The 22,181-nt window shown below is 64.5% G+C and overlaps 4 protein-coding genes across 4 annotated transcripts in view; 1 reads left to right on the forward strand and 3 right to left on the reverse strand.

Moving 5' to 3' along the window:
* Positions 1 to 968: 968 nt before the first annotated feature.
* Positions 969 to 1,706, reverse strand: EMIHUDRAFT_211986 (hypothetical protein; the record flags this gene model as incomplete). The annotated part of the gene is made up of 2 exons (XM_005766418.1): positions 969 to 1,465; positions 1,700 to 1,706. 2 exons carry the CDS (start codon positions 1,704 to 1,706, stop codon positions 969 to 971), a joined length of 504 nt encoding a protein of 167 aa, XP_005766475.1.
* A 4,936-nt stretch (positions 1,707 to 6,642) lies between these two features.
* EMIHUDRAFT_103532 (hypothetical protein) lies at positions 6,643 to 11,950 on the reverse strand (the record flags this gene model as incomplete). The annotated part of the gene is made up of 10 exons (XM_005766419.1): positions 6,643 to 7,017; positions 7,085 to 7,176; positions 7,259 to 7,418; positions 7,476 to 8,010; positions 8,091 to 8,412; positions 8,623 to 8,627; positions 9,523 to 10,160; positions 10,557 to 11,027; positions 11,301 to 11,510; positions 11,915 to 11,950. The coding sequence occupies 10 exons, from the start codon at positions 11,948 to 11,950 to the stop codon at positions 6,643 to 6,645; spliced, it is 2,844 nt and encodes a 947-aa protein (XP_005766476.1).
* A 6,753-nt stretch (positions 11,951 to 18,703) lies between these two features.
* Positions 18,704 to 19,905, forward strand: EMIHUDRAFT_211996 (hypothetical protein; the record flags this gene model as incomplete). Its single annotated transcript, XM_005766420.1, has 5 exons — positions 18,704 to 18,799; positions 18,899 to 19,034; positions 19,292 to 19,333; positions 19,487 to 19,619; positions 19,818 to 19,905. The coding sequence occupies 5 exons, from the start codon at positions 18,704 to 18,706 to the stop codon at positions 19,903 to 19,905; spliced, it is 495 nt and encodes a 164-aa protein (XP_005766477.1).
* A 1,666-nt stretch (positions 19,906 to 21,571) lies between these two features.
* The window catches only part of EMIHUDRAFT_451841 (hypothetical protein), a gene marked incomplete at its 3' end in the record, with an annotated part of 1,643 nt that continues 1,033 nt past the window's right edge, over positions 21,572 to 22,181 (reverse strand). The window contains exons 3-4 of the mRNA XM_005766421.1: positions 21,675 to 21,978; positions 21,572 to 21,600 (exon numbers count right to left, since the gene is read on the reverse strand). Coding sequence (XP_005766478.1) covers positions 21,572 to 21,600; positions 21,675 to 21,978 — 333 coding nt within the window. The remainder of the gene's footprint in view (positions 21,601 to 21,674; positions 21,979 to 22,181) is intronic.

Here is a 22,181-nt window from a genome sequence, read left to right on the forward strand (position 1 = left end):
TCCCGTGCCTTGGCTCTCTGATCTCCCCCTCCCCCCCCCCCCCTCCTTCCCTCTCCGGGATGAGAAGCGCGCTGCTGTCCCTAGAGTGGGGTCGGGTGTTGGGGGAATTGATTAGGCACCATGTTGTCCGCGGCCGCCCACGGACGATCGCCGGAGTGGGCCGAAGGACAGAGGCTTGCCTGCGTGGGGGCGCGCGGGCGCCCACTCAGGCTCGGCCTCCGTTGTCTCAGCCTTCAGTTCACCTCTCCTAGCGCCCGGTTTTGCGTGGCGACCTTCATTTCGGGGTCGAAGGTGCTACACACACTTGCCCCCTGGTGGTCTGGCACTCGGCGTTATACCTACTGGGGTTAGGCTGTTTTTCTTTTATTTTCTGAATTCACGCGGTGTTCTTTCTTTCCTGTCAGTTTGGCGTTATCCCTACTGGGGTTAGGCTGTTTTTCTTTTAGGCGTATGCGTGCACATGGTGCTGTATGCTGTGTACTTTGCTGTGTGTGCAGGCAGGCTGGCAGTGTGTGCTCTGTGCTGTGTGCAGGCAGACTGGACAGCGGACTGAACGGATGGCGGAGCGTGCGCGCAGCGTGCCACGCGCGCGCCTCGTGCAGTGCAGACCAGGCGCGTGGCGGCAGGGGCGCAGCGCGGAGCACGCGGGCTGAATGTTCAGAACAAGCAGGGCTGCTGTGCAGTCGCGCTCAACGACAGCACGTTCCGCGCGGCGAGGCGCCAGGCTCGTGCGACGCGGCGGACCGCCAGCACCGCGCCGATCGGCAGAAGAGCGATGTCCGATGACGGCCTCCAGCGGGTCGCCCTCGAGAATAGTGGGGGAAATGGTAAATTTTGAAAGTCGCACTACAAGCCCGGCAAGCTCAGCACTGACTGTGGACACTATGGGGAGTCTATAGCTATGCCCCTTACATCCAGGGACCGACCACACGAGGGCCCACACCCGTCTCAAGACAGACAAATTTCGGTCACCGGCGCGCGCGCGGCGCCTCCTCCTCCTCCTCCTCTTCAATGAGCGGCGTGCGGGGCGGGCCGGTGGCGCCCAGCTCGCGGGGATCGAGCCGCCACCCATACGAGACGGGTTTGTTCCACTTCTCGGGAAGAAAGGCGATCCATCTCTCCCCCGCCGGCTCGTCGTACTCGGGGTCGGCGTCCCACGCCCAGAGCAGCATGCCGGCCGGGAGGATCTTGCGTGCGCGCGGGCTCCTCTTGTCGGTGAGGCCGTCCGCGACGCGCTTCACCCTGCCGGCGGCCCAGATCTTGACCGTCCTACCCTCCTCCTTGTATGGCCAGCACACCTCGAGCCACTTGCCCACGAGTCGCGTGTCGAAGGGGGGGGCTTCGCGGTCCTGCCGCACCTCGACGCTGTCTGAGATGCCCGCCGCCTCGCGCAGCTCCCGCGCGACCTTCGCCTTCGGGAGGAGGTTCGAGACGTTGAAGATGCTCTGCTGCTCCACCGCCCGACCTGTGCAAGGTGCTTGGCAGCACTTGGTAGCTTGAGGCGTGTCTCACAGCCCTGGCCGTGAAGCGCCCCCGCCCCGGCCTCCGGCGACCCGACGGCCGCCTCCGCGGCGGCGGCGCCCTGCGCGTCCAGCTGCAGCTCGATCGCCAGGGCCAAGCAGTCCGGGCCCTGAGGCCCCCGAGCAGTGCAAACATCCATCGCTTCCATGCCTCGAGGAGCGATCTACCGGTTCCTCACCCGTCATCCTGACGCCGAACGAAAACACCGTCGGATCGCCTCGAGATCCAGTTTGGGTTTGGGGCTTGGAAAATGAATGTTTTAGTGGACCATTTCCCCCACATCGAGAAGCACACGGGGTCATTAATTGCCTCAATCGAAGCACGAAGCCTCCATGGTACAGCTTGGGCGATTGCACAGCGGGCGCGGGGTGGAAGCTTGGGTAAACGGGCTTGAAGCCAGCGCCCCCAGCGCGTACTCGAATGCCGCCGGGATTTCTTTTTCAGGGCGTTTGCGTCAAGCCCGCCGCTTGTTGGACAAAATCAGCTGGCTCAAAATGCCGAAAACCGCGCCAATCGTCACCGCCAACGAGGTGGTGGGCAAAGCCGGCGACGAGTGGCCTTCTTCGGCTCCCGATCAAGAGGCTCCCAAGCCCGGGCGCTCGGCGTTTTGGTGGGAAGCCCGGCCGCTGCCCGCGCAGCGAGGCTCCCGTCCGCGCATCGTTCTGGTGGCCGTCGTTATGATTGGCGTCTTCTCTTTCCTCATGTACAGCGTGTTCCGAGATGCCCCTCGGGAGGGAAGGCAGTTCCCGCTGTGCCCGCATGACCTGTCCAGCGTGCAGGCCGGCACGAGCTGCACTGTGGCGTGGTCAGCGCTGCGCACCAAGGTTCACCCGACCCAAGTCAGCGTTGGCTACGTATGGGCACTTAAGCATAAGGTGGAGAAGATGTACTCGGAGGAGTCGGCGCAAGAGAGGATGGACGGGAAGCACATCCCGTGCATCAAGCGCGGCAGCGAGCTCTACTTCTCCGACGGACACCATACGCTCTCTGCCCTCGATTCTTCCGGCTTCTGGCACCTTGCAGCACGCGACGCTGTGCCACGATTCACTGTATTGCTCACTCGTCCGAGTATTGCGTAGGGCGACGGAGGTTACCATCGTCGTCCTCTGCGACCTGACTGCGCTCAGCGTCGCCGATTTTTGGGCGACGATGGGTGAGAAGGGATTCGCCTACCTTTACGGCCGCCCCTCTGGGCCGTGGACATCACTGCCGGAGCCACTCGCTTTCAGCGCGCTGCCCTCCCTCGTCGTCTTCAACAACCACGAGCCGCCGAGCTTCACGGATGACCCGTGGCGCGCGCTTTCCGGCGCATCGCGAAAGATCTCGAACCAGAAGTCCTGCAAGGCGGCCGCATCAAACACAAAGTACTGCATGCGCGCCTATGACCGCGTCTGCAACGCCGAAAAGGGAAACAGCAGCATCTTCTTCTTCGAGTACTACTGGGCGCCCGCCGCCCTAGTACCGCCCCATACGCCCGTCTGTGCATCGCCCACACACCGCCTCTCCTCTGCCGTGACCCGTGTCGCTGTGTGCGTCTTTCAGGGCTACTTTTGGAACGCCGCGTGGCTGGACCCGTCGCTGTGGGAGACGGACCTGACCAACCGCTCCGACTACGACGCCTTCGCCGCCTCCGTCGCCTCGCTGCCGCAGGTGAGGCCCGACACACCCGGCCTGTCGACGGCGGACATCGAGGAGGCGATCAAGCTCTGGTTCGACGCAGCGGAGCAGCTCGTCCCCCTCTCCCGCTCCTTTGGAGCCCGCAACTACGTCCTGCCGGCCGGCTTCCTCGAGCGGCAGACCCTGCCCGGCCACGTGGCGGGGATGGCGCCGCTGCAGGAGAAGGACCCCAAGTGCGGACAGGCGGCGGCTAGCTGCGACGTGCCCACGCAAATTAGGGTCTAGGGGCTATAGCGGAAACGCGTCAAGCTGTCAAGCCGGCGTCAAGCCGCTCCCCCATTCGCCCCTACCGCGCTCGCGATGAGCGAGGCGCCACCTCACCGCCACGTCAGTAGAGTACACACAGAGGGACGTACGAGTGCGGGTCAGGAGGCCCTAAAACGGCGGGAGGGGTAGGGGTGCCGCTGTAGGGGTGTGGAGGGGTCGGGAGGGCGGGAGTGTGGACCGTGACCTAAAGCCCTCCACCGGCAGAGGTGTCAGGCGGCAGGGCCCAGGAGGGGTGGGGGCTGGGAGGGCTGGCCAAAAGCGAGGCGTAGGAGGGCTCGTGAGGGCTTGGGAGGGCGTGGAGAGCTCGGAGGGGTCGGAGGGCTCAGAGGGCAGAGAGGCACGAGGGTGGCGCTGGTGGGCTCGTGAGGGCTCGGGAGGGCTCACAAGGGATGGAGTGCCCGGAGGGCTCGGAGGGGCGAGCCGCCGAACCGGGCTCGGGGGGCTCGGAGGGCTCGGAGGGCTCGGAGGGCTCGGAGGGCTCGGAGGGCTCGGAGGGCTGGAGGGCTCCAGTAGGGCTCGGAGGGGTCTGGAGGGCTCGGAAGCTCGAGCCCTCAGAGCCCTCCGAGCCCTCTTGGGGGGCAGAAGAACATAAGCCGCGACATCGTTTTTTTTATCTTTTTGCGACCCCTCCCGAAGGGCCCTTCCGACCCCTCTCGAGCCCTACCGCCACGAAGATCCTCCCTTGTCCGACCGTCCCTCCGAGCCCACCCGGCGTCCGGGGAGGGGGTTAGCCCTGTGGAGCCCTCCCGACGCCGATCCGACGGGGACCCCTCCAGCCCTGTGGGCTGGCGAGCCCTCCGGTCGGAGGGGTGGAAGTGGGAGGGCTCGAGGACGGACCTCTCTCGCTCCGGGAGGGTGGAGGGGTGCAGGGTGGAGGGGGTGGAGGGGTGGCTGAGCCCTCTAGCTCTTCCGATAAGCCCTACCCCTCCCGCCGTTTTAGGGCTTGCTGACCCGCTATGGGACGTACACACATATATGGCGACACACAACGCGTACTGGGGCAATCTCCATCCTTCATGGCATGTTTAACGAAATGAATGAAAACTGCTCGCGAGTTGCAACATTCGCAACTAGCAGCACTCTACAAGCGCAGCTCGAGACTCCTCCTTTCACTTCTCTTTATCTGCGCCCGCTCGCGCTGGCTTCGATCCCGTACCCGAGAGGAGGGCAAGCAGGCCGAGAAGGAGCAGCAGCCCGGCCCACATTTCCGCGGTGGTGTTCTGGCTCAGCCAGGCTTTCGCGTCATTGGTAGCCCTCAACCCAGATTGCACAATGACTGAAAGATTGGCGTCAACAAAGTGGAAGACGGCCAGCACGCCTCGGACGGCCGCCCACTTCATCGGATTGTTGGCTGCGGCTGCCTCGTGGGCCTTCCGTATCGCCTCGGCCGCTGCTTGGCGAGCCGCATCCTCGGTCGTGGCTGCGCCTGTGATAGGATCGGGCATGCGACGAGTCCTCCACACGCGCAACGCAGGCCGCGCCCAGCCCTCGGCGGGCGGGGCAAAATCCAAAAAAATCGCTAAATGGCACGGACAAAAAGAAGCATGCCGAAATCTCGCTCAGCAGGTCTGTGGCGAGAGAGTCGCCCTGTCACCAAATTTGCTCCTCAAGTATTGTGTGAGACTCACGTCTAAACGACAGGAGCCCCACTGCATTAATTAGAAGGCCTTGTGGCTGTGTCTTTTAGATGGACGCAGGAAGCTTCCGGCGGTGGTTCGAATCCACAGGAGCCGATGGGTGAAGGGGCTGAGGGCTGGAGGTCTGAGGCTCACCCATTGAGGAACTGAGGGTACTGCGCTCCGTCCCACCCGGATCCTCTGGCCCGCCGCAGGCGCCGATTTTTCGGATTTTTTGGCGATTTTTTTACTTGTTTTCATGGGAATTCGGCGTACTTGCGGCCACATGCTATCACGCCTTGCGACAGCCTGTCGGCGCTGCTGACCGTGCCATGATGCACAATTGATCACCTGCATAGCTCGCGGCCTTAGTATCAAGCATTCAGTGACGACCTGATCGTACGGCCAGTAGGAAGGTGTCCTTCCATCGTGTGCACGCTTCTGACGCAATGCGCGTCACAAACTGCCTCGGATTGGCTGCTGGCACTCTCGAGGCTATGCCTACACAGCCTCGCGCGCATGGGCAGTCAAGAGAGACCACGCACTTCTCAGGACAGCGCCGGTGCCTCTCTCTTGGACCGGCAAACTTGGTGGTATCGTGTCACCAATGTGGGACCAGTGCGGCATTCCGGCATCGCGCCATCGACAGCTCTGAACTGCGCCTCACCACTGACCGGGAAGGCCGCCAAGTGGGCCAGCACAGGTCGCACATTGTGGCAGCAGTCAGCAGTGCATGGCTGATAGCTAGAGCAGCAGCGTCAGGGTCGCAGGGCCGGATCGTGTCAAGCCTCTCGCCCGGCCGGCCGTGTGCAGACGTCGGCCTGTCTGCTGTCTGGAGTGATCTGTCGGCGGTCAGTACGACCGATCAGGTCGGAGTTTTCTGATGGTTGGAGGGTCTATCTGTTGTGTACTCCTCGAGATCTCTCCAAATCTGCCCTCTGATTAACCTAGCTTAATCGGGAAGTTGGTACTGTGAGCGACTGTGAGCGCCGGAGCCCCGTTTCCGCACTGCTGCGCGGCGCACGGTGTGGGCCGGGAGCCCCCGCGCCGGCCCAGAGCCCGGATCATGCTGAACAAGCTCCTCTTGTAGCTAGATCGGTCACACCGCCATCACCGCCGACGTCTCCCAGTGAGACGATGGAGAGGGGGGACGACACTGCTTCAGCAGCGTGCACCTCGATCCTTGGAGGATTGGAGTGCAGTCGGCAACCGCACATCCTATACCGTGTGTTTGTTATGACCCCCGAGAGACGGAAGAGACGATCGAGGGGTCCCGTACCATGTGCGGAATCGACCCTGTCCCAGTGCAACAGTGCAACAGTGCGGTCCACGCCCCTCCACTGTACCTCGCCAGACAGTTGTGCGCATGTGCCATGTGGAGTGGCGCGGGGGGTTGTGCAGACGGAGGGGCCCCACGACGCGACAGAGAAAACGAGGGGCGCACACAGGGCGCCGAAAACAGTATACACCCAGTGCAAAAGAAAGAACTTTTCCTCCAAATCGCTCGCACTCGAGGACTGACACCCGCAGCTAGCAATACTCTTCGACGGCTAGAAAGAGATCAGCACATGTCGGTGAACGTGTCCGAGTAGACCAGCTGGCGAATCATCTCGTAGCCCGCGGCGGGCTGGTTCATGGGAACGAGGTGGCCTGAGTTGAGAAAGACGAGGTTCCCAAACTTGCCGGTCGCACGCAGCACGCCCGAGGGGATGCCATTGACGGTCCAAGTGCACGCCGTGGTGTTCGCATACTTGCTCGCGTCCGCCCACTTGCCCTCGTTTGCGACCACGTCCACGGACTGGGCGACACCGAGCGCGTTGCAGCTGCTGCCGTCGTACTGGCCCGCGTACATCAACACCTTGTACTCATTGAACAGCGTCGCTAGCATCTCGTCCGGCAGGTCCGAGATCTGCGGCTCCCACAGGGCGTCGCTCACCTGCGAGACACAAAGCCGAGGGTGCAGCGCTTGTCGCCGAGATCCGCGGCCACTATGGTCGGCTCACGGGGTTGCCCGGCTTGCCGCCATCCTGCTGCACCCATTTGGTCTCGCCGACGTTGAGTGCCTTGCGAACCTCCTCCTTGTTGAGGTACTCGCCTGCTCAACAGCAGCAACGCGTGAGAGGCGCTTCGGGTGCCGGCCGCGAAAAGAGACTGCGCGTGGCTACTCAGCCAGCCACTGAGGGCAGAGAATTCGTCAGCCGGCGATCGGATGTCGTAGATGAACTTGACTGCCTCGCCAAAGACCTTCTCGAGCGCGTCGCACTTGAAGTAGGCGCTCTTCCACAGATCATGAGATGGCACAGGCCGCTCCTTCATCTCGTCAATGGCCTCGAGCTCCTGCGGCGCGGCGGCAGGAGGTAGGTGCGGGCGCTCAAAATGAGCCTAGGGCCTGACCCTGTCCTCGAGAGCACGCGCCTGCTTGCACGCCTTGAGGTTCTTGCGCGCCACTCGCAGCTTCTCCGGATCCGTGTACCCGAGCCCAGTGGCCATCGTCACCATCGCCTCGGTCTGCAGGTAAGGGTATAGCACGCCGTTGCCGATGGCCATGCCGACGAGCGGCATCGCCACCGGTTCGCCTTTCGCCACCAACGCCTTGTTTGTCTCATAGACGTGGTAGCAAAAGTGCGGGATCCACTTGCCAGCAAAGGACTCGCCCGTGACGTACACGTCGGAATCCTTATACTCTGGGTGGATCTTGTAGAACTCTGTCATGCCCTTGAGCAGGTCGGCTGCTGCCTCCTCCATGCTCGCGGCGTACGTCCCGGTCGCGGTGGTCGCGTAGCCGGCCCCCACAGGCTGATCCCACATCATGACGTGCGCGAGCTCGTGCCAGGGTAGGCCGGTCGGAGTAAGCGTGGCGGCGTCCGATTGCAGCTCAAACGGCCCGATCTTCTCAATCAGCCAACCCGTCATGGAGGAGGCGCCCGGCCTGCACACGCGAGGCGAGGCATCGGGGAGGAGGGGCAGGGAGTGGCGGGCGGGGGGCTGACCACTGGGGCGGAGCCGCACCCGCCGTTGAGCCATATTACGATTGGCACCTTGCTCTTTTCCTCCAGGTCGTCCTTCACGCGGCTTGACTCGGCAAACCAGTAGAAGAGCTTGTTGCGCGCGGTGCTGTTGACCGTGACGAGGCCAGCGTACTGCACGGTGTCCAGCGGCGGAGCGCCCGGCAGCGAGGTTACGGCGTCGGGAGGGCGAGCAGCAACGGTTGCGCTTGCTTCAAAGCTCTTTAGCGGGAGCTGGAGCAGCTGGGCCGGGAATGGAAGCAGCTCTGAACCGGCGGCGAAGAGAAGCAGCGCGCCGAGTGCGATGCCACCGAGGGCTAGGGAGGCTGCGCGAGTGGACTTCGCACGATCAGCACTTCCGAGGAGTGGGATATAGGGAGCCGGCCCGTCGGCAGCCATGTGTCGAGTGGATTGGTAGTTATCGGGACGGCCGACGTCGTGGACGGTCGTTGCTCCCCGCCCCACTTGCGCCACGCAGGATGGTTTGGCTCACGGGCGTGTGGGCGGAGGACAAGAGGCACAACCAGCCCATGAACCGCGCCTACTACAGCACCATGAAGGGTTCGGGCGCGATCGCGCCCAATGTCACTCCCCCGGCGCCACCAGGGGCGCCAAAACCATCCTCGCCAAAGCCAAGTTACCAGTCGGCCCTGCACGAAGCCAACACTAGGTCAGCTGGGTTCTACAACGACGCATGGCAGGGTGGGAAAATCATGGGCAACGACTTCTGGCCCATGTGCTAGAATGACGCTTCACTTGCTCGAATTGCCTTCATTCAGCGACTTCACGACGACGGACTCGGACACCCCTGCCTTCTCGGAGTTGTAGGCCTCTTGGTAGGGAGGAGCTTTGATTTCCGGCAGCTTCACCGAGAAGCTTTCGTCCCGTCTCGTGACGCACACTTTGGAGTCTCAGTTTCTCTCGAACTATATTGTTTCGACCAAAACGCAAAAGCAGGGCCTAGGCTCACAACCGCGTGCTCCCTTGCCCAGCGCATCTGCCGAACATGCACACGCTGCTCCCGGCCGCCGAGCCCGCCCTCTTCCTCATGACGGCGGCGGCAGCGGCGCCCGCTAGAATATACTCGCGGCGTCGGCTCCCCTCTTCAGCCCGCGCGCCCCTCGTTGCCCCTCGAGACCGTCGCTCACATATGGCGTGAGCAGAGGTGGAACGCTCGAGGCTGGTGAGCTGTCCCTGTGGCAGCCTCCGTCGCGCGCCCTCAGGGCCGCGCGTGTCGGCGCTGTCAGCGTGCTCGTCGCAAGCCACGAACGTGCCGCAAACCTCGAAGCGGGGGGTTATTTTCGCTTCCGGCACAAGCCACGAACGTGCCGCAAACGTCCGTCTGCTTGAGGTTCTGCACGGAGCAGCAGAGCCGCTCCGGCGTCGGCGCGTCCACCCAGGTCGGGTACCAGCCATCGCTCAGCCGCCTGCAGAACCTCGGAGGCAGGCTGGTGCGCTCCAGAAGGAGCTGTCGCAGCTGCGGCTCGAGCGGCTTGCGCAGCACCAGCAGCACGTCGTACCAACACACGGCCGACCACGAGGGGTCCCATGCCGAGAAGTTCTCCCACAGGCGCCCGTCGCGCGACCACTTTTGGCCTTTGTCGCGGCAGACCTCGAGCGAGTCCCGCCAGTAGCGCCCCGTCGCCCCCACGAGCACCGGCCGCCCTCCGTCGCCCTCGCCCAGCAGGTAGGTGTCGTATCCCCGCCCATCCGCCCACCGTTGCAGCCTGAACAGGGAGGGACCCTCGAGCAGCGCCGGCGTCGGTGCAGCCGGCGTGGCGTCGTTCCTCCGCTTCATCGCGCCCCAAATCGCGGGCGACATCTTGTCGCCGTACTCAAGGAGAATGAAGGGGACCCGCCCCTCGCCGATCGCCTTGTCGGCGCCGCGCAGCACGGCGAGCTCGTGCCCCTCCACATCCACCTTGAGCAGCAGCACCTCTCTGCCGTCAAGCCCGCGCCGCCGCAGCTCGTTGTCGAGAGTAACCGCTCGCACCTCGCGCCCTCGGTCGCTCGCCACGCCGTAGTTTCGCTCGAGCGAGGCGGTGTTGTCGCCCGCGCCGGGGCTGTTGGCGATCTGAATCGACACAGCCAGAATCAAGGGAGCACCGCGTGCGTACGAGGGCTACGGGTGGCAGTGCAAACGGCGGACTGTCGTCCTCGAGTGCTAAATCTTGGAACACGCGCAACCATTTTGACCCGGTGGAGGACCACCAGCCCGACGCGTTCATACGGCTAGCAGAGAGAATTAGCTGTCTTCCGCATGTAGACATGATCGAGAAGAAGCTGTCTTCCGCATCTAGATACAAGCATGATCACCTGGACCGTCCTCTCCGTGTTGCTGAGCGGCGTGTTGCGGAGCACGACCCACGGCTGGCCTATGCGTCAACCAGAATGCATGGGCCGAGGAGCTGGCGGCGGCGACAGGGGCGGCGTGGCTGGAGGCGAGGGCGAGAGCGGTGGCATGCCGGACGGCGGCGGAGGCGAGGGCGGCGGCGGGGCAGGCGCCGTCAGCAGAGGCGACGTTGGCGGTTTGCCCAGCGTCGTCGGCGCAGTCGGTGCAGTCTCGCGCCGGGCGGCCGACCGCCTTGCCGATGAAGTCTTTGAGGCGGCTGAACGGATGCACGCCAGGTTCGAACCCGAGGATCGTCGCCGAGCTCTCGTTCCACAGCGACGCCATCGTCAGAACGTGGGAGATGTCGCCTCCGATCGTGTTGTACGGTGCCGCGCCGACGTCGACGAGGACCGGCGGAGCCGCGGCGCGCCGCCGCCCCAAGCTCAGCTCCGCTTCGCGCAGAGCGTTGATCAGCTTTTCGACATGGAATCCGGCGCCCCAAAATTTGCTACGGCCGTTTGTCAGAAAGTAGGCCGTGTGCGCCCTTGCGATCTGCGCCGTGACGCGCCGGCTGCTGAGGCGCGGGTCGCCGCACGTCGCGGGAGCAGGCTGCATTCTTCGACACAGCACAGACTTCGACACCAGTGCTGTTCAGCGCCCGCAACGTGGCGGCACATGTGTGGCGGTTTCTTTTTCGTGCGCTTCCTCAGGGTTCACTCCTCTTCCTTCAAGGGTGGGCAGCACAGAGTCTTTCCCCTGACTAGCAGTCCTCTAACCTCGCACGCGCGACGAGCCGTCTCTTGGATGCGCATCTACCTAATGAGGCGCTGGCTACTCTGCACGGACGGGTACCCGCCGCACCGCCAAGCGCACTGAGTGGACCTTCTCTTCCCCGACCGCCTTTCGTGACTCTCGCTCGCGCCGCAACTGCTGGTACATGCTGTCGCGCTTCTTGCGCTCCACCCGCGTGTCGATCTGCACGACCGCTTGGATGAGCAGCTCCTGCTGAATCCCGAGCAGCCGCCGGATCCGCTCGCGATGGCGCTTTTGCTTGGCGCGGCCGCGGAAGGAGAGCAGGATGAGCGTGGCCGCCTAGGGGTATGATGCTGCGATGACCACGGGCTCTGGGCGTACTGCGCAAGGTGCGGGCGTCAGATTTGCCCTGCGCCGCCAGCAGCTTCTTGAGCTCATCCGCCTCGGCTGCACTTAACTCAACCCCCTCCGCTTGCTTCATCTTCAGCTCCACGATGCGCTCCTACGAGATTAGAGACCAAAGTCGAAGCGTAAAGGCTACAGCGCAGCAGCTACGGATCAGCACGACCGCCGCGACTCGCCTCCGCTTTTGGCTTGCATGTCCCACTTAATCTGCCTCTCCTGGGCCCTCTTACGCATCCGTGTCTGTGCTGCTGGCGACACACTTCCCACCATGCCGGCAGCCCGAGAAGTCGGCGGCGAATGGTAGGCCCAGGGGGCGCGGTATTGGGATCTGGCCGTACCGCGTACCGCTTCACACCGAGCGCGCCGTACCTCATGTATCGTAGTTTTTGTTAGTATCGAGGTCTCGTGAGTTTTGGTCCTGATAAATTCGTGGCGCCCGCGGCGAGCCGAGCCAGGCCACGGCGCTCGGCCTGTTGAGAGAAGACCTTCCCGGACGGCAGTGACAATTTACCCGACATCAATCGTCGACGGCAAGCTCGAGAACTGCGCCTCCAAAGTCGCCCAGATTCGCCTCTCGCGGCGCGCTGAGTTAGTATCGCCGGTGCGCCAGCTGGCTCTGCTCCACAGCAGGGCATGCCTGACTGGCTCCTGCTAGCCGTGCGTCCTGGTGGCATCCATTGCCAGCTCAGGTAGCCTCAGGAGGTCGCCTCGCGCACGACTCGGCGCCGCACAGCACCGCTCCGCGTTACTACCGAGTTAGTATCGTCGACCCACAGAGGCTGCTTCTCTGTAGGTGGAGCCGACAAACGCCGGCTGGGTCGGCCCCGCCGCCCTCATCGCCGCCGTCGGGGCGGCGGCGGCCTCGGCGGACCATCCGGCGCGCCGCGCGCCCGACGGGGAGGTGTTCACCACTCCTGGCTCCTCACCCCGCCACGCCTTCGTGCAGACGCCGTGGCACCCACCTCAGGCGCCGCTCGGACTCGGTCGACGGCCACCCAAGTGCTTGGCTCGTGCCCAGCCGACCGGCAGGCGATGCCCACTCACTGCTAGGCTAATCTCGGGCCTTCAAGCGGCGGTGTGGTGCCGTGAAGGGCACCGGGACCAAAACTACGATAGTTAGTATCGTGCGGGGGCAGTGCATTAATTCTGTCAAAAATCCAAATCTGCTCCGTGGAACTTATTGGGCTAGGATCATACGTCCGGGAGGCCCCCCTTGCGTGCCGTAACGATCGACAGTGCTGGTACCACTCTCTTCACGTTCACAGGTCGTATCAGGACCATAACTCCGATACATGAGGTACCGATATACCGCTAGGCTCTCCGGCTACCCTGTAGCGAGAAAACAGCGCCGTAGTCAGTCGGGAAGGGTTTTTTGTGTTCGCTCTTGATCCTCGATCAGCGATCATATTTGAGAGATCTTTCTTATACGTACAGTACTCTCTCTCTCTCTCTCTTCTTGTATGGAGAAAATTGTTTAACTTTACTGCATTTAAACAAGCATGAGCAAACGTAAGAGCCCCTCTCCACTCCATCCATAATCAAAGTACGATCCAGGATTGTGCGGCCAACAACATGCTCGGGGTACTCCGCCGGGCGCGCGTAAATGAGCTGCGGCTGCGCCGGTCGCGGCTGCGGCTGCGACTGCGAGACGAGCCGCCGGCCCCCGACGAAGAGTCGCCACCACTCTGTTGCATCCGCGCCGGCTGATAGGGAGACGGCAAGACGCGAGCGGAGCGAGCGAAGCGCTCTGCGCGAATAGGGACGACGAAGCGCGAGCCCGTGACTCCGGCGGGCGAAAGAAGAGAAGGTCCCGGCTCGTACCTAGGTACTACAGAGTACCGCCAGGGGCGATCCCGGACGGACCGCGTACCGCGTACCGCTTCACACCCGCGTGGCCGTACCGATACCGCCTACCGGGCCCCCTGGGCCGAGAATGGCGGCGAGAATTTGAGATGTGGAGAATTAGCCTCAAAAAAGAGAAAAAGCGCTTCAAGTTTGCTTGTGAGGAAGGTGAAGAACAGTCAGGCTCGGACTGGACACCAGCGCGGTACATGGGTGGACGCGAGACAGATGACGACGACACGCTCGAGCGACACACAGACACAAACAAGCTCACACACAAGACACACAGCCAGCTGGGCTGCCACACACCCTGAGTAGGCGTACACATCACTCAGGGCCACGTCCCCCCTGTCGCCCCCCCAGCACTCACGGTGCCAAGGGCTCAAACAACAGCGCACAAACACAGACATGGGAGGCTTCGGGGCGGCCTTCTGGGGAATTGACCCCGTCCGAACGCCAGCCTGGGAGACGAGAAGTAACTTTTTGCCTTGCCTCAATGCCCCGCGGGAGCCCATGCCTCGACCTTCTTGGGCAGCAGCTGGTTCGACAGGTCCTCTCCGTGGCCTAGGCAGCCGTCCTCGCCCTTACCCCACGTGAAGACAGCGCCGTCGTCGGTGGTGGCGATGTTGTGGTATGCTCCAGCCGACATAGCGACGACGCGCTGGTCAGCCAAGGCCTCGACCTTCTTGGGCAGCAGCTGGCTCTGCTGGTCGCCGTGGCCCAACTGGCCAAAGTATCCATCGCCCCAGCTCCAGACGGCGCCGTCGGCGCTGATGGCGAAGCTGTGGTTGCGTCCTGCCGACACAGCGACAAAGCGCTGCCCAGCCAACGCCTCGATCTTCTTCGGTAGCGGCTGGACCTGCTCGTCGCCGTGGCCCAGCTTGCCATAGCCTCCATCGCCCCAGCTCCAGACGGCGCTGTCGGCGGTGAGGGCGAGGCTGTGGTTTTCTCCCGCCGACACGGCGAGGACGCGCCGCCCAGCCAAGGCCTCGACCTTCTTCGGCAGCAGCTGGTTCTGCACGTCGCCGTGGCCCAACCGGCCATAGGCTCCCCAGCCCCAGCTCCAAACAGCGCCGTCAGCGGTGAGGGAGAGGCTGTGGTACTCTCCAGCCGACACAGCGACGACGCGCTGGCCAGCAAAGGCCTCGACGTTCTCGGGCAGCAGCTGGGTCTGCTGGTCGCCGTGGCCCAGCTGGCCATAGGCTCCACTGCCCCAGCTCCAGACAGCACCGCCGGCGGTGAGGGCGAGGCTGTGGTACACTCCAGCCGACACGGCGAGGACGCGCTGGTCAGCAAAGGCTTCGATCTTCTTGGGCAGCAGCTGGTCCTCCTGGTCGCCGTGGCCCAAGCGGCCGTCGCCTCCATAGCCCCAGCTCCAGACGCTGCCGCTGGTGGTGCGGGTGAGGCTGTGAAAGTATCCCGCCGACACGCTCACGGCGCGCTCGCCGCCCAGCGGGGAGGGGAGGCGGGTCGGCGTGTTGAGCCGCATCACGCCCTCGCCGTGGCCAAGGAGGCCCGGGACGTGATTCGACGCAGAGCCGCACGACGACAGCCGCCCCTCGCCGTCGATGAAGACGCTGTGCGTACGGCATGCAGCCGCCCTCACCGGCGAGTTGGACTCGCACAGCAACGCCGAAACGCACAGCCACCGCACGGCGCAGCCCTCGCCCTCGGGCTGCGCCGGCAGCTCGAAGCCGCGCTCTTGCGCCCACAAGTGGATGCCCTGCGCCGCAAGCGAGGCGTGGAAGAGCAGCGAGACGGCCGCGACGCGAGCGATGTCGGCGGGGTCGCAGCGAGAGAGGGCGCGCGCGAGGAGCTCCGTGGGGAGATCGAGGAGGCGGACGGGCGGCGGCGTGCTTGGCGAGGGAGCGGCGGCGGAGGCGGAGGCGAGGCGGCGCGAGCGGCGGCGCGGCGGGGTGGACATCGCTCGCGCGAACAATGTCCCCGCTGGGTGCGCTTCTTAGCTCCCCGGCCCTGGGCGTGCGGTTAATGACCGCAGTCCAAGTGCTCCAAGATGAGTTGGGAACGATCCGCTGTGGAAGAAATCGCTAGAAAAAGAAACGCAGCGCTTAGACTTTCTCGTTGCTCGCTCTGCGGCGCTGAGAAATTCGGCGGGCGGCCCCAACTCGCCTTGGAATGTGTATCACCATTGTATCGCTTATCGGCCGGACTCGGCAGAGACAACGCTCTGACTCCTCTGTACAACTTCTGCCGGCGGTGCCGCGAACCGGACAACTCTCTTCCGATCTGTGAAACTTTTAGGCCACGCCAGAGCCGCCAGTATTAGCAAGCAAAACAAGGAGCACACACGACTTAGCAAGTCCGCACCAGCGACTGCCACTCGCCTACCCTGCCTCGTCACAAGTGCCCTCCCAATCGCGGACAAGCACACACACCCTCCACGCCTGTTCTCACCGCCCACAGACTCCCAGACACACCTCGACCTTCTTGGGCAGCAGCTGGTTCGACAGGTCCTCTCCGTGGCCTAGGCAGCCGTCCTCGCCCTTGCCCCACGTGAAGACAGCGCCGTCGGCGGTGGTGGCGATGTTGTGGTATGCTCCAGCCGACATAGCGACGACGCGCTGGTCAGCCAAGGCCTCGATCTTCTTGGGCAGCAGCTGGCTCTGCTGGTCGCCGTGGCCCAACCGGCCTGAGTCTCCCCAGCCCCAGCTCCAGACGGCGCCGTCGGCGGCGAGGGCGATGCTGTGCGCGGTTCCAGCCGACACAGCGACGACGCGCAGGCCAGCCAACGCCTCGACCTTCTTGGGCAGCAGCTGGTTCTGCTCGTCGCCGTGGCCTAACCGGCCATAGGCTCCATTGCCCCAGCTCCAGACACTGCCGTCGGCGGCGAGGGCGCAGCTGTGCGTCCCTCCCGCCGACACAGCGACGACGCGCCGCCCAGCGAAGGCCTCGATCTTCTTGGGTAGCGGCTGGTTCTGCCGGTCGCCGTGGCCCAGCCTGCCAAAGTTTCCACGGCCCCAGCTCCAGACAGCGCCGTCGGCGGTGAGGGCGATGCTGTGGGTGAATCCCGCCGACACAGCGACGACGCGCTGGTCAGCCAAGGCCTCGATCTTCTTGGGCAGCAGCTGGTCCTGCTCGTCGCCGTGGCCCAACCGGCTGAAGTCTCCATCGCCCCAGCTCCAGACAGCTCCGTCGGAGGTGAGGGCGAGGCTGTACCCGACTCCAGCCGACACAGCGACGACGCGCTGGCCAGCCATGGCCTCGACCTTCTTGGGTAGCAGCTGGTTCTGCTCATCGCCGTGGCCCAGTTCGCCTCCATAGCCCCAGCTCCAGACGCTACCCCCGGCGGCGAGGGCGAGGCTGTGGTATCCTCCAGCCGCCACGCTCACAGCGCGCTCACCCAGCGTCGACAGGAGGCGTGTCGGCGTGTTGAGCCGCGTCACGCCCTCGCCGTGCCCGAGTAGCCCTGGCGTCCAGCTCAAAGCCGAGCCGCACGACGAGAGCCGCCCCTCGCCGTCGATGAAGAGGCTGTGCCGTTGGCCTGCTGCCGCCCTCGCCGGCGAGTTGGACTCGCAGAGCAGCGCAGCGAAGCACAGCCACCGCACGGCGCAGCCCTCGCCCTCGGGCTGCGCCGGCAGCTCGAAGCCGCGCTCTTGCGCCCACAAGCGGATGCCCTCCAGCGCGAGTGAGGCGTGGAAGAGCAGCGAGACGGCCGCGACGCGAGCGATGTCGGAGGGGTCGCAGCGAGAGAGGGCGCGCGCGAGGAGCTCCGTGGGGAGATCGAGGAGGCGGACGGGCGGCGGCGTGCTTGGCGAGGGAGCGGCGGCGGAGGCGGAGGCGAGGCGGCGCGAGCGGCGGCGCGGCGGGGTGGACATCGCTCGCGCGAACAATGTCCCCGCTGGGTGCGCTTCTTAGCTCCCCGGCCCTGGGCGTGCGGTTAATGACCGCAGTCCAAGTGCTCCAAGATGAGTTGGGAACGATCCGCTGTGGAAGAAATCGCTAGAAAAAGAAACGCAGCGCTCAGACTTTCTTTCTCGTTGCTCGCTCTGCGGCGCTAGTTGCGGAGCGGTGCTGGCGGGGGAGGGGGCGGGAAGTCCCGCCACGAACGCCGGCGGGGGGCACGGCGGGAGCGACGGGGGGGGGAGCGGAGGGGATGGAGTCGGAAGATGATGGGGATGGTCCTCTCGGCGAGCACCACGGTGCTCGCGGATTCGACCATCCGCCTTTTGACTGCGAATCCGACGACGGCTTCTGTGAGGACGACGGCTTCTATTAGAAGCCGTCGTCCGCGCTTTGCCTGTTGTGTGAATCGTGCGTGGGCAGTCTCTGTCGGGAGTTACTGTTTGACAAACAAAACGTTCTGTTTGTTTGTTTTTTTGCAGTCGGAGAAGGGGCAACTCCGTGCACTGACGGTCGGCCGTCAGAAACCACGCCTGCGTGGATCGCGTCACACCAATCCTCGCTACCCAACGCGGCCAAAGGATATCCACCTCGAGAACCTCGAGAGAGGCTGTGAACCACGCGCACGAGATTTCACGCCGATGCTCCTGTGCCGCCCCGCTCGCGAGGTCCAGCAGCGCATGCACACGCAGCTGCAGCAGCTCGGATCGACAACCGAGCAAAACACGGCCCTCCTCCAGCATTGCGTGGACCTTTCCTATGACCCGCAAGGCGCCGCCACCCGGCTCGAGGCGCAAGCAGCCGCACGAGCACACACAACATACGACCAGCGACCATGCGACCAACAAACCCTATATGGTCGCCAACCTCTCTCGACGCCGGCTCAGTTCGGACCAAGTTGACGCCGGCTCAGTTCGGAGCGCACGTCTCCTCAGGCGCTGCTCCATGCCGTGAGGTCCGATGTGCTCACGCGGCGAGAGGCGGTCGCGCTGATCTCGGAGCAGCCGGCACCGAGCTCTCGCTCCGCCGAGGCTGTGAGGCTGCGCCGAGCTCACCCCGAGCTCGTCCGAGATAGGAGCTCCTCGAGCTCGACTTCGGCGCTGTGCACGAAGACGAGCAGCTCCTCCTCGTGCACAAGCCCTTCCAGGAGCGCACTCCACATGCCGATACCGTCGAGCGCCCGGCTCTCCACATGCCAGCAAGAATGAGGAGACAGACGCCCACCTTACACAATAGCTCGCGCCGTCCTTCGGTCACCTTAGGTGCGTATGTCGGCGCCGTCGAGGCCAGCGCCGACTCGCGAGGCAGTGTCTGGGAAGCGTCTGGGAGGTGTTTAGGAAGTGTGTGTCTCTAGGCCAGCTGGCGCCGACTCGCCCGACGAGCCGTCGCTGCACGAGTGGCTCGTGGGGACGCACCCGTCCGTCATGACCGCCGCCGGCACCACCCGCGTCTGCCACAACCTCGACTACGCCACTAGCGGCGTGGTCGCTTGTGCAAAGTCCGAGGGCGCGGCGCGCGAAGTCGGCCGTCTCTTCGAGGCGCGGAAGGCGCGGATGCTACGCCGCCTTTGTCGTATCTCGGCTGCATCTCGGACAGCTCGGCCGTATCTCTCGGGGCAGGTGCGGAAGCTGTACGCCGCCCTTGTTTTTGGCCATCCGGCGTGGGAGGAGCGCAACATCTCAGCGCGCATCGCGGTGACGGCCCGCAAGTTCCGTCAGTCCGTCACGAAGGCTTCCTGGGGCAAGGCGCGGCAGTGTACGGGATGGACGAGGGAGGGGCAGGCTGCTCACACAAAAGCACAACCCCGGGCCCGAATCGCACGACAGCACAGACACGCAGACACAATAGCACAGACAGGGTCCCAGGCTGCTCACTCTGCACGTGCACCGGGCCTTGCACGAACGCCGTGCCGGCTCCTGCCCGTGTTCAGGCGTGGAGATGCGAGGGACTAGCCTGGCCCTTGCCCCACCACCTCGTGTGTGGGGGGAGACGCCTACCTGACCTCCCCTTAGGCGGCCACGACGACGGCGACCGTCGCTGCGCGCGGAAGGCTCGTGCTCCTACTGTGTGAATACGTATTCCACGTATTCCAAATGACCTCCAAAAAGGCCGTATTCCAAACGAGGCCCCCAAATGGACGTATTCCGTATAAAATTTTCTTCGCTCCGCGAATTCACACAGTAGGCTCGTGCTGCCGCCGCACCGAGGGAAGGAAGCGTCGCTGCTGTGGCTGACGCCGCTCACGGGGCGGCGCCACCAGTTGCGGCTGCACATGGCGCACATCGGCCACCCCATCGTCGGCGACGTCACGTACGGCGCCGACCGGCGCTCCTACCGCATGTTCCTGCACGCGGCAGCGCTCGAGCTTCCCTCGGCCGGGCTGCTCGGGCAAGGGCGTGCAGGGGCGGACGGCGGCGCCGATGGCGGCGCCGATGGCGGCGGCTCCGGCTGTGCGGACGATGCGTGGGTGAGAGGAGTGGCACCGCTGGCGCCGCGGGGCTGGCACAACGCTTTCACGCCGTCGGAGCCGCTCCGCAGCCCCGCGTTTTGGCCGGGCGCAGTGGGTGAGCTGCTGGGCAGCGGCAGTCAAGGGGCGCTCAAGGGGATCCGAGCCGCTGACAGATGAGAGAGGGGAAATCGCGTGCCCGTGACCCGTGCGACTCGAGATTCTGGGGCACTCTGCTGACGAGGACTGTGCGAGCTGCGACGAACGACGTCGACGATGTGGGTGCGTGTGCCGTGTGGTGTCCTGTCGAGTGTCGTCGGGTGTCGGCTCGGGCTGGGTCGCAACTGGGCTCTGGGGCGTCAACAACTGGCACCTCTCCTGGGACGGAACGCACACCACGCACCGCTTCGGCGACAACGTGCCGCCGCATCTGAAGAGCAAACTCGTCAACAAGGAGCACCCCGAGAACGTCGCCAGGTGGAACGAGATTCTCGCGGAGCGGTGAAGATTCTCGCGGAGCGGTCGGAGCGGTCGGTGAAAGCAATTTAGATCTAGCACCGGGAAAGCATCGGACGAGGATCGCGCGAGCTGTGACCCATGTTACTCTGTCTATCTGTCTCGGGTCAGTCATTTTCTGTCTGTCTGCGTCTGTGTCTGTCTCTGGAGCAGGCGGACATCGCTTCCAGGGGGGGGGGGCGTGCACTAGCATGTGGTGAAGCCTATCTGGGGGGATCGGGACCTTTGTACACCGCGTAGTCTCCACCCGAGACTGGTAGTGGTTGGTACACCGCGTAGTCTCCACCCGAGACCCGACCGGCTCAAACCTGCGGCTGCGCAAAGAAAAAGCAATCCTTTTTACGTCAGTACGGAACACAACTCTCTCTCACAGCAGACAGGCTCGACACAGGCGCGCGGACTGGCCGAAAGAATTCTAACAATTTCACAACTTCCTTACCGCTTACGCTTGTACCCACAATTAATTATACGAATTTGCGGTAACTACTTGGAGTTGGCCCAAGACCTACTGACAATACTGTACTGACTGACGTTGGTCATTGGACTAGGGTCCTCGTTGGACTAGGGTCCGCGCTCGCCGCCGGATCAGGGCGCGCGGAAGTACAGGCGGTACGCGGGAAGCGCCTGCTGCGGTGTTTCGCACACGAGCTCGTCATAGTCCATGACGGTCCCGTCGCGCGCGCCGTCCATGCACTCGTAGTTGTGCGCCGCCGAGACGAACGCGTAGTGCGAGTTGAACTGCGGTTGCAGCGCTCGATCTTTGAGCTTGCTCTTGCTCGTCAGATTGCTGGGTCGCGCGTAGTCGGGCGTGCGGCTCACCGGGTACACCATCCCAGGAGCGACGAACGCGGCGATGAGGACGTGCTCGCCGGCGGAGTTTGGCGGGTTGCGCTGCGACTTGAACTCGCCCGTGGCGTAGCGGCAGGCGTACTCGGCGTAGGTGGTCATGTACAGTCCGCGGCCAAACCATGGCTCGTCGCGGTAGGGCACGACAGCGAAGCCATTCTTGCACACGTTGTCAGCGACCGCGTGCGAGCAGCCGTGCAGCGCGAGCATGATGTTCTGGTTCTGCAGCTTGTCGCGAGGAAGGAAGCGCGCGCGGAGCTGGGCGAACACTGCTGCCTTCTCGCCCGTGCGGTCGCCGCTCGGGTAGTTCGGGTTGAAGGGTCCCGGGGTGGCGCCCGAGGAGCGGCGCGAATCCATCTGCTCGACGAGGTTGTAAAAGGCCTGGCGGTCGCTAGCCGGCACGTCGATCGCCTCGATGCGCGTCAGCGTGAAACCCATCGGCAGCTTCTCCTGAATGGGGCCCGCCCGGCGGCCCCGCCCGCCCTTAGCCCACAGCTCGCGAAGCATCGTCACCTCTGTGCCAAATGGTGAAGGCGGTGCCACCGCAGGCCAAATATCGAGGCCAGAGTAGCAGCGCCGGCGCGCACTCTGGTATTGGCTGTTGAAGTGGGCGAGCGGTCCAGCAGCCACGGACAGCACGGTGCCGCCAGGCGAGCTGCTGTCGACCGTATCGACAAGCCTGTCGATGGCGGACGTCCTCGCCGACTGGGACGCGGCGCTCAGCTGCGCATTTTCTGCCCGAAGTCGCGCATGCGTCTGCTGGGCAGCAGTCAGCTGTTGCTGAAGCCCGTGCTGGCCCTGCTGGGAGGCCCGCGCGCGCCGCTCCGCCTCCTCCCGCTGCGCCTGCTCCTGCTGCGCCCGCTGCTCGGCGCGCTGGCGCGCCCGCTCAGCCTCAGCGAGCTCAGCAGCAGTGGGAAGCGGCGCCACCGCTGCTGGCGGCGGTGGCGGTGGAGGCGCTGGAGCGGTGAGGGCGAAGGCGCCGAGGTCGCCAAGCAAGTGGCGAACAGACACAGAGACGCGGGCGTGGCAAGGGGGGTGGGCGGTGCCAGCTGCAACGAGGGCGGCAAGGCCGCCCGCGCCAAGGATGGCCTGCT

This window comes from Emiliania huxleyi (assembly GCF_000372725.1).
Source record: "Emiliania huxleyi CCMP1516 unplaced genomic scaffold EMIHUscaffold_51, whole genome shotgun sequence".
NCBI lineage: Eukaryota > Haptophyta > Isochrysidales > Noelaerhabdaceae > Emiliania > Emiliania huxleyi.